At 41.6% G+C, this 11,379-nt stretch overlaps 1 protein-coding gene across 4 annotated transcripts in view; it reads right to left on the reverse strand.

The window, feature by feature from the left end:
* GOLM1 (golgi membrane protein 1) overlaps window positions 1-11,379 on the reverse strand; it is a 38,745-nt gene that overhangs the window by 8,567 nt on the left and 18,799 nt on the right. For all 4 annotated transcript variants that reach the window (XM_009328127.1, XM_009328126.1, XM_009328125.1 and 1 more), the window contains exons 4-6: window positions 9,281-9,335; window positions 8,141-8,243; window positions 1,840-1,978 (exon numbers count right to left, since the gene is read on the reverse strand). In XM_009328127.1, coding sequence (XP_009326402.1) covers window positions 1,840-1,978; window positions 8,141-8,243; window positions 9,281-9,335 — 297 coding nt within the window. The remainder of the gene's footprint in view (window positions 1-1,839; window positions 1,979-8,140; window positions 8,244-9,280; window positions 9,336-11,379) is intronic.

The following is an 11,379-nucleotide window of genomic DNA, read 5'->3' on the forward strand; positions in this document are numbered from 1 at the left end:
AATTTTTTAAGTTGAGGTGGTTGGATAAAAAGATAATAATTGGAACATGTATATTCCTCAACCGAGAAGTATACATCATTCTTTAAAATACAGAGCTGTACGAAAAACTGTATATTTATTAAGCAACCAACACTCCATTTTCTTTCTCTGTTTTATTTTAACTCTGACCTTTCCATGTACATCTTACAAACAGGAATTATTCCAGCTAAAAACGCTGGCTAAAGACGTTCATAGATTTCCCCAGGGTCACCTTGCACTAATGATAAATAACTCAGCTTCTGTACAAGCAAAGAGTTGCAATCCTTGGGCAAAAAACTGAGAAGGTTACAGCTTGACATAAGAAACACTGTCACAGATACTAGGGAACACAAGCAGACGAAATTTATTTAGGCTGTAGCTGTATTAGTGGTTATCTCATCTGGGACCATCCCATCTATAGATTAAAAGGAGAACAGATAACCTGCCCTGCCTAACCTGCTGCCTACTTTGAGTAAAGATTCCCTCCAGCTATGGGACTTGTTGCAGGAGACTGAAAGTGTCCTGCAGAGGGGCTTCAGCCAAACTCCCCAGGCTCCTTCTGGGATGATTTCCCTTCCAAACTGGAAATGGGGGAAAAAAACCCAAAAACAACCAAACCCCAAACCAACCAAACAAAAAAAAGCATCTGGTACAAGTAATGTAAACAAAAATCTGCTGCAAAGCAACACTAGAAATTAAATTTACCACCTCTCTAGTACAGTCTTCCCCACATCAACTTTCCAAATAGTATTTTACGTCTTGACATTAAACAAGATATATTTGTTTGACCGACAAATGTATCATCTCCAGATGATGGGCTTTTTACTTACTACTACATATTTACTGTTACTAGTGTTACTTTTCATTTACTACTTTGACACTGTTGATAAAAAATATTGACAAACAAGAGCTTTCACTTTCTTTTTTTTAAGGGATAACTGGCTAGCATTTCCCATCTCTAATGCTTCATTCGCCTTGCAGGTCTCATACAATGCAGGTTCCCAGGATAAAAGGTCACAAACTTTGGCAGTTCTCTCTCCCACCATTTTACATAAAGGACTGGACACAGACTGGAACCATTACCGGAACACCTAGGGGTCTCTGGGCAGATGTTTCAGCCATTTTCTCCCACCCATTTCCAGCTTTTTGCAAAACCCAGCTTCAACCCTCGTTGCTTTACCCTTTCCGCTTCTGAAATCATCAAATTGTTTCTTCTAGTAGCCTTTTCCTAGCCAAAGAGAAAAGGGCATATACCACCAAGCCCGCACTGCCTTTGCAATGAGAGTTGGCCACCCAGGTATGGGGGAAAGGCCCCACTGCAATCACATGTGAAAAATGTAACTTCTGTAACTGGTGCTCACAGGCCTGAAGAAAAGGCTACTTCGGTACACAGAAATAAATTAGTTGCCTTCTCGTCCAGGAGCTTCATTGCAAGTTTCCAGGGCCATCTGTATCAAGCTTAACCAATGAAGTCCTATCCCTGACCAAATCCTGCTTCACTGAGGAAGCATCAATAATTCGCATGCCAAGACAACAGGATGATCTGAAATGTCCTTTTCTCAGGACTTCCTCCTGCCCTCTGTACCCCAGGAAGAGAGAGTCTCAGAAACACAGTGATTTGGAGTCTCCTGCAGGACCTCTGCCTTGTTCTGTCCTTGGAATCATTCCATTTCCCATAGATCAGAAACAGTCAACAAATATGAAAGAAAGCAGTGCAAAACATAATGAGATGGGCTAATGTTAGTTAGAGATAGCAGAAAGGTGAAAAACCCCTTAAAAATTACAAAGAAAAAGATTCTTAAGAATTGACCCAAACCATACCTGGCTGGTTTTTTTTGAATCTTCTGAGAAGTCTTTGTTTTCTTTGATTTGTGGTACATCACTACCCTTTTTCGTAAGTTCATCTATCCTTTCTTCACATTGTTCTTTTAATTCTTTCATCTGGTTGATGCACTGTGACCTGGAGAAAATATGAACAAGTGAGCAGTTGTTAACTTTCATCCACACTCTTCTAAAATGTTCTTTTGTAAAATGATTTATTCCTTTTTTTTTTTCCTTTTATTATTTTCTTAGTTCTGTTATCTGTGCTTACATTTGAGAAGTCAGTAGGAAAAAATGGGGTGTTCACCTAAGTGCTAAGGACAAACTCATGGTGCAAGCCGTCCAAGTTCTACTGGAAGAAATTAATTTAAACTGCTTTTGTTAGACCAGCTCAACAAGCTACATGCATTTTCTTGTCTTTCGCTAACCAGTCAGTTTCAGTTTCACCAAAATCAATTTTGATCCCTGAAGCACTTCTAGTATGATAACAGAAATGTGTATTTGGATTTTAGCTAGGAAGAGGAAACAGCAGGGTACTAGTCGAAATAAAAAACAGGTGTAAGCTACTGCTAGCAAACTGAACACCCTTTCTTAGTGCAGTGCTGCAAGACATAACAAAACATGTTACAGAAATGGAGTTCATCAGTAGCTATTTTAAGTTCCAAAAGGAATATTTCCTAAAGATGCAAGTGTTGTGTATCTTTTATATACTTTTAATAGTCACAGTGCCATTAGTGCCTTAACCATCGTGACACCAGGGGTCTTCTGCTTGCAGTTCTGTAGCCTGCCTTTCCCTCACAGCTCCGTAAGCTCTAGATAAGCCCTAGGCTGTTGCAGCAGCGTTTTCCCCTTTTGTGGCTGTGCTGAGGCTCCTGTGCAAGCCCCAGGAGTGTTGTCAAGCTGGGTTTCTCACGCGAAGTGACTGCCAGCAGGGCAAGATCACCCCTTCCCCCCCACTCTCTTCATAACCCGTTTTGTTACTTTTGGTTTATATTAGTGGAAGAACAAGACCTAGTGAGTAACAAGGCAGATAAGCATTACCCCGTAACACACATGCAGGAGGCTTAGAAGCCAGTCATCATACATCCCCAAGTATGCTTTGATCCCACCGTGAACAGGAACAAGCAAGAGTGGGTTTGAGTGGATCCTGATGAGAAGTGCATCATGCCAGAGGAAAATGTGGTGGAAAAGCAGCAGCAGCAGCAGCAGCACCCACTGCATTGGAGAGCATGGCCAAGGAAGAGGTTTGGCTGGGGACCACTCTGCTTCTCTTCCCTGCTGGCCCCAGCAGCACAGGAGTTTGTTGGGGTTTTTTAAACCCTTTTTTCCTTTCTCTCTCTCCCCTTCTTTTTTTTTCCACTCTAAGTAACTTTCTCTCTCTCTCCCCTTTGTTTTTTTCCCACTCTAAGGTAACTTTGAGTTCAATGTATACCATCGGCTACAGACCCTGCAAACGCATCTTTCTGCATGTAAAACCTCTGTGGACAACATCATGGTCAACATACTGCACGTTTTACCTCCTCCTCACTAAGACAGAAGGGGGATGAATTTCTGGGCCTGGCTCTGGCAGACTGTCAATAACCCCGGTGTAACAGCAGCTGGTTCAGACAGGCCTGTTCCAGTTCCTCAAGTTGCAAATAAGCCACTACCTAATCCAGAGGAATTCTCAGGGCACGTGCTACAACAGCGAGTCACTCATTTTTATCCTTCTCCACATACACCCCCTTTTAAAAGCAAAAAATCTATTCTATAGTTCATCCCAGAACGGAAGAGGAGCAGTAGACAGATATGCTATGAACTGGCAAATTAATTACCTTTATGAACTGACAAATTAATTACCTTTATTACTGTTTCTTCTTGACTAGGCATTGTTCTAAAGTCTGATTTTGGTAATGCTTATACATGGAACAGTCATCAAAATAGGCAGTGCTTCATAAGTCGGTGAACATCAGAGACAATAAAACAACACACATTCACTATGAATGAGTTATGCACACATTCACTAATTTCTAGGAAATAAAAGGACATCAGAATTGCCTGCACCTCAGTTTGCAAGCTTGAGAAAGATGCAGTATACAGGCAACCTGAAGTTGGAGATAGAGCAACCTTGCATACATGCTCTTTCATACCACAGTGCACATGAAAATAAAGTTCATTTAACATCTGTGAAAAATCCTCATAATTTTTAATTTATTATCTGCGAAGGAATCCCTTCTTGTAAAAGGAATTTCTGGAGATTTGAATACTCTACTTATGGATACAACAACTTCTGAAGCACAAGAACAGCACTGGTTTCTCCACCTCACCCTATAAACATGACATACTTCAAATGTGCAAAACCAGTGCTCTTGAATTCAGTCTCTGCAGTGAGTTTTCTCTTTCACAAGATTAAAGAGAGTTAGTTTCTGTGATAAAGAGCTCACCTGTGCACACACAAAGGAGCCCAAGTAATACCTTCCCCAGCTGCTCCCAGGCCCATCACAGGAGCCATCAGCCCATCCAAGGCCTACCTCCATGAGCCCAAAGGAGCACAGAGGCACAAGGGCAGCAGGGAGCCTAAATTATGGACCCAGAAGAAGGGACACCCGTCCAGACCACCCCACAGCCCCAGGGCTGTCTCAGGTGAGCCTCAGCCCTCGTGTCCAGGCGTGAAATCCATCAAGATGAGTCAACAGGACCAAGGTGTTTCCTACCCAGGGTGGGGGACACATTATGGGATGCAGGGGTAGAGCATGTCAGGATTGCACAAACCTTATTATGGGACCAAAGGCAGGGAAAGGGATAGATCTCCGGTAGGAGCAAGCATGAGAAAAGAGAGACGTAAGGGGATAAACAAAATCGGTCGCATGTAAACACGTTTCTGGTCCGTGTGCTTGTCTGGCCTTGCCCTACAGTTGATCAGCAGTCTGTCCCATTTCTTACTAAATGCCTTTTTAACTCTCTCCTGGGTGAGGGACTCTCTATTCAGCCTGTGTATGTGTGTGTAAAGGGGCGTGAGGCAGCAGCTGGAGTCAACCTGGGGTGGGAGGGCTGTGCGTGGGTGTTGCGGAGACTGGTGCCAGCCGGTACGTATGTACACGAGCACGTTTTGCACTAGCGAACCTCCACCCTCAGGGGAGCGGTATAAGGCTACTGGTGGTGTTCATGCCCATGTGAGTGCTTCGTGTCTCCATGTTAACCTGCATACCTGGCCACTTACAGGCATGCTCTACGTGCATGGGAATGCACGTGCAGCCTCCCCTCCCAGACTGCTGGATTTGCTGCCTCCAGCCCCACCGTGAGAAACAGAGCACCTTTGTCCTCCAGGAGCATATATCATCAGCTCCTTTCATCCCTGCCAAAAAAGATTACTCGTGCACTCACACTCTTACACTTGTCAGGGCTGCAAATACCAAACTAATTATCAGACTTTTTACAGGTAGCAAAATTTCCAAAGAAGTGGCTACATAACAAACAAAGCACCTAAGAATCAAAATGCATCCGAGTATTGAAATACTCGCTCTGGTTGCTGCAGGGGAGAAGGGTCAGTGCTGCCAGTCAGCCTTTGCTGAACAAGCTCTACCGCAAGCAAACAGCACTGGGCTCAGTGTGCACCAAGGGTATCTCAGTAAGTTGATTGCTGAGGAACACGCACTCCTTTTGCACACAATACCAGTAAGCTCACATAACTCCTGCTGACTTCTGTATGGAAAACATAAGCTTGCTCAAAATAAAAAAAAAAAGGTAAGATGAAACTTCAAGACTTGGGCATGAGAAAAACCAATTATTTTTGTGCCTCTAAGTTAACAAATTTTGTTCTTATGCATTCCACACACACAACCGATTTTATCACTGTCTTCTACAGTGCAATATCCGATTGTTTAAAAAGAGTGACTTACAATGTGTCCATTTAAAAAAAGGCATTTGACTTCTGTCATCTTTTTATAACATTTTCAATTATACAGTAATACTCTCTCTCCATTTTTCCACTGGGCAAAGTGTACTTGATACATAAGGTGCAAAACCTTTGTCCACCCAACTCCAAGTCAAAGGAAGAAACACTGGCGTAGCACAAAAACAGGTCTAACACCCCCTCCTGCCAAGGCCTACTAAAGATGAACAGAGAGGCAACATGTTGGTTTAATCCTAATACTGAGGGGAGGAAGGAAGACAGATTAAAAGTAACATTTTGAGTCTTTCTAATAATACTTGTTTTTCTAGGCCTATAATCACATTGGAAAAAGGTTGGTTGTAAGCATTTACAATGACAGTACTAAGTAAGCATTTAGTAACAGCAGAGGACTGTATGCAACCAAGTACAATCAGATGTATGTTTCTACAACTACCAAAACGCAATGCAAAGTTAGTAATGTAACTTACTACAACAATGAAATATTAATGTTCCAACATCCCCCCTAAAGGTACACAACAAGCAACATTTAAAACATACATTTATATAAGTTCCTGCTAGAATTGTGCGAATGTTACAGGGTGCCCAAGCTATAAAGCATTCCATGAAAATCTGAGTGCAAAGTTTGTTTTCCTCACTTGCATAGCTACAAAAAAATCCAGAAATAGAAAATGAGCACTTAAGTGTTGTTCAGCAAAGCTAGTGAAGAAAGCATAGCTCCTTAAATGAGATAAGTGCTTTTATGGACTCCAATGGAGAGACTGCAGGAAGTAGTGCACCTGCCTCAGGACCAGCTGGAGGCAGACCAGCTAGCCAAGTCCCTGTTCAGCTAGCACATGGCTGAATTATCGTGCCTGTCTCTACATCTACCCTGACGCAAGCAAACCCATCCTCACCACTGTCACTTGTTTAGCCCTCCACCTTGAGCCAGCCTTGAGCCTGGAGCTGTACCCTCCGGATCCAACCTTCTTGTGTTAAAAAAAGAGGGATTCTTTACAATACACTCCCACGAGCAGGGATGCTCTGTCGGTGATTTCCTCAATGGAGCTGTACTTGAAAACATTTCACCTGACATGGGCAATAAACCTGAGTTTTCAGAAACCAGACTCACTACATTTGCCTCGTATCACTTCCCTGCACATGTGTATCAATCCAGTGCTTCAAGGATGTACCTCTCACGTAGAGCATGACTGTACAGCACATATATATACCTACAGATCCATTTACCCTTGCTGATCTCAGCCTTACAAGGAAGATGCTGGCAAACAGATACTCTAACTAGCAAAGAACTATCAACAGAGGTCCAGCAGTTCCAGCTCTTGTCATTTAACTAAACAGCAAAGAGATGGTGCTTAACAACTGCAGTACACAACAAACTTGGAGGGAAAAAGTACCATAACTGACACATAAGTGCAAAGTGGCTTAATAAAAGGTTGGTACAAACTTAAGTCTCCAACTTCCTTCTACCTTTCTGTTAGAAGTCCTAAATTATTGGAACTCCTCTAATACAATCCACCTGGTTCATCATTATTAAATAAGTAATAATGCCCTGAAACAAGAGTAGAAAAGTACTAATACTAATCCTTAATTCTTAAGCAGGGGGAAAAAAAAAAAGAAAAAAGGTATTTCAAGTTTGATTGCCATGTTGACCTTTTAGTCATAATTCCTACAGAATCTGGCTGAACAGCGGCTGCTGGAAAAATATGTATCACTAGAGCAATTATATTCTTGATGGAAAATCATTATGAGACCATGCAAACAGCAGATTCTGTTCTTTTCTATATCTACGCACCAGAGGGAAGATACAAGAGGATGTGAAGACAGGTAGAGGGAACAAGAATATTATTGCACAGAAAGAACCCAGGAGACATTTCTAGAAATACCAGAAATGTTTATTTAGTGTAAGGATACTGATAAGTACTTGCGTTCAGTTATCCATGCCTTATAATTCAGTAGGAAATCTCAACAAAAAACATGACTAGGTATGAAATGTAATGAGAACACATAGTTCTGACCATAACTGTACCACAGATTTTCTGAGACCTCTGGCAGCTCAATGAGGTACTGCTTCCCATCGGGCACTCCTGTATCTTAGTTCTTAAGTTTAGCCTCTTTATGTCTCAATTTTCCTCCCCACTCTTAAATGAGAATACTGCTACCTTTCTCCTCCTGCAATGGAAGGAACATCAAGAAGTGTGGGAGAAGTCTGTGGATACTGAGATATCGAGCGTTGCAAGGTCTACGCCCTTCTCCAAGACCAACTCTGAGCAATTTTAGAAGATGTGTCAGGTGTTACTTTCTCCTTAAAACTGTACATTTACTAACAGTGCTATAGGTATCACAAGAATACTCTGGGTTATAACCAAGTCACCTACAACTCTGGAAGCCATCTTTTAGAAAGAACATACTTACAGGTCATATGAGAACTTCTTCTGAAGGTTAGTCTGGTTCTTCTGAAACCAGTGAACATCCATCTGTAGCTTTCTATATTCTGTCTGTAAGTCTTTCAAGTGTTCTGATCAAAACAGGATTAAAATATATATTAAAATACACACACATATACACCTACATATATTACAACAGAAGTGTCAAACAACAGATCGGTAGTAAGCACACTAACTCCATCCATCTGTCACGCTCACTACATTTTTGTGTACAAATGCATAGATAATTGTTGAATTTATTCATCAAAGATGCACAGGATTGGGTAAGAGTAGCCTTTCAGCCTAACATATTAACAAAAACAGTGTAACATAGATTTTTTACCTCCTTTTCTTCATAAGGCATACTCTAACTCGTTTGCAAACCCTTGTTCTGCTAGGTCTCAGCCCAGGAAATCTTTAGATCTACAAAATACTAATCAGAACATAGTATGAAATGGCATTCATGTTTACTAGCCACCTAAAGACAAGCTTACAATCCTTCCCTGAACAATATGCAATTTATAGTTATGTTCCTCAAAAACAGAGGCATCTATGATTTAGCATTTTCTTCCTGATGGAAAGCTCTGTGTAAGGGCACCAAAAGAAGGCACCACAACGTATTTACCTATTTATAGAACTTAGGATCCATTCCCCAGACTTCCTGAGGAATAAATTGCTAACAACAATTTTGAAGTACCCACACAAATGGAATAGACTAGACCAAGTTTTCTTATTTAATATAAGAGCTTGTGAATTCCCCTGGTGCTAAAATGCACAACCCAAACACCTCAGGTAGGAATGCAGAAATACACTGCAAAAGGTAGAATGAAGAATAAATACATTAACAATGCACGCAGAAGCTAGTTTTGTTCTGTATTGTTTTATATCATAAAGGTCAGGAGTCCTACATCAAGCACTACATGGACAAACCCTTCTACCGTTGAGGCAGATTAGTCTGACACTTCACTGAACTCTGCAGATGTAGGATCTAAGTCACCACAGCTCCTGCACCGTCCCCATGACTTGAAGGAAGGCAGCATTCTCGGAAGACACCAGAAAAATGCCAGTCTTAAAAACAGAGGGCTTAAAAACCAGTATGAGAGAGATGCAGAGGGGTATTATGACACACCTCGTAGACTCTGGACCAATTGTTCATTTACTGTGATGTTACTCATCAGCACTGCCTGGAAGGACCAAAACAGAAAACAATGTTTTAATTGAAAAGGACCTGTGTTACCATTAAAATTACAAACAACACCAACCAAAGCATTTGTAACAAGATCTTTTCTTTGCAAAGTGCTGGGTTACAGCCAAACATAAAAACTTTTAGCTGCTCTAGAGATTTACTATTACCAACAACAAACACTCATTTTAACCCAGATTTCCCAGTAAACGGGGGGGGGGGGCAGAAGATATCACTGCACTTAAATAAAATTTAAAGAGAAGAATTTAAAGAGTCCGCTACTAAAATTGCTTGCTGCTTTATTCTGGTTTGATCTCACAGTTGCAGTCACAGTCAGATTTACTGTATTTATCCCTTGCAGGAAGAATACAGCGTAGCACAGCTCGCTATCAACTACCCTCTCACCAGGGAATCAATAAACCTGCATTCAGGCATGCAAGGATAAGCTATGAAAGCATTAGTCATAGAGCACAAAGAACTGTACGAAAGTAATGTGGAGCTATTGCATTTTATCACTTTTATAACTATCCTCTTCCTCACTTTGATAAGAAAGTGCTGGAGTGACCTTCTTCCATTCCCTCACTTTGCTCTCATTCTGAAGAGGCAGACAACATGGGAACATGTTTTGTCTGTTCTTTCATGAGTCCCCCTCTACCACCCCATATATACACATCCCCCAAACACCTGAATATTGACAGAACTAAGGCAAGTATAAATGAAATTAACTCCTGTGAGCCAGATGTCAGGGTAACTCACAGTTATATTTAACATTTAGAAAGTCTGATGCAGAAGAGTCTTCTTAAGACTACAAAAAGATGAGATCCACTGACCCTTCAGAAACGATCCAGTCCAGTCTTAGGAGCACATTTCTTACGCTTCACCGCCGATTTCCTCATTACCCTTCTCCGAGGAAACCCCAGTGTTCTGCAGGGGTCCCAGATGAGGATACAGCAAGTTCCCAGTTTCTGCTCAAGTACTGATGTGTACGTATGTCAACACCACTTTAATACAAAAAAATAACCTGCATCCATTCTGTCTGCCCAAGTCACCCTGAAACACTGACAGTGTCTTTTTCATGAAGACTACAGTAATAAGTGACAGTTGATTAGGAAAAGCGAAACGTTCAATCAATCTGAGTTGGACAGCACATAGCAGAGAGGTACATTTGTCTTTGTGTACCCATTAAAGAGCCCCAGCTCAAAGAGGCGGTCATTCACATGTTGATGAAGAGGCAGCCATTTTCAACCCAATAAAAGAAATATTCCTACACCACTTTATACATACAGCCGATCCGTGAACACCACTGTGAAACCTCAAGAGCAAAGGCCTTGCTCCTTTGTTAAAAAGGAAACAATAATAACAACAACATGAATAACAACATGCACTTAGGATTGCTTAATACCTCTCCCTCTCCTTTCTCATAGGACAGGTAAAAAAAAAAGGCTCTGGATTTGTTTTCACTGGTTTATTGGGGAAAGGAAGTTAATGTTTCCAAGGAAATGCCAAGTCTTGCTAATCCGTGGGCAATGTAATCAGGCTGTGCCATGATTATCACCTTCAGGGTTTCCAGCACTGGCCATTACCAGAAACTGTCAATGGACTAGAAAAATCAGTATGACATGGCAATTTTATGTTCCCACAGTTTGTTGTGTTGTGTTTTGTTTTTTTTTTTCCTTAAAATGAAATTCCCAAATCATAGAATAGTTTAGGTTGGAAGGGACCTCTAAAGGTCACCTAGTCCAACCCCCCTGCAATAAGCAGGGACATCTTCAACTAGATCAGGTTGCTCAGAGCCCCGTCCAACCTGACCTGGAATGTTTCCAGGGATGGGGCATCCACCACCTCTCTGGGCAACCTGTTCCAGTGCTTCACCACCCTCAGCGTAAAAAATTTCTTCCTTATATCTATTCCAAATCTACCCCCCTTTAGTTTAAAGCCATTCCCCCTTGTCCTGTCGCAACAGGCCCTGCTAAAAAGTCTGCCACCATCTTTTTTATAAGCCCCCTTTAAGTACTGATAGGCTGCAATAAGGTCTCCCCAAAGCC

Source organism: Pygoscelis adeliae, unplaced genomic scaffold (genome assembly GCF_000699105.1).
Source record: "Pygoscelis adeliae isolate BGI_AS28 unplaced genomic scaffold, ASM69910v1 Scaffold45, whole genome shotgun sequence".
Classification (NCBI taxonomy): Eukaryota; Metazoa; Chordata; class Aves; order Sphenisciformes; family Spheniscidae; genus Pygoscelis; species Pygoscelis adeliae.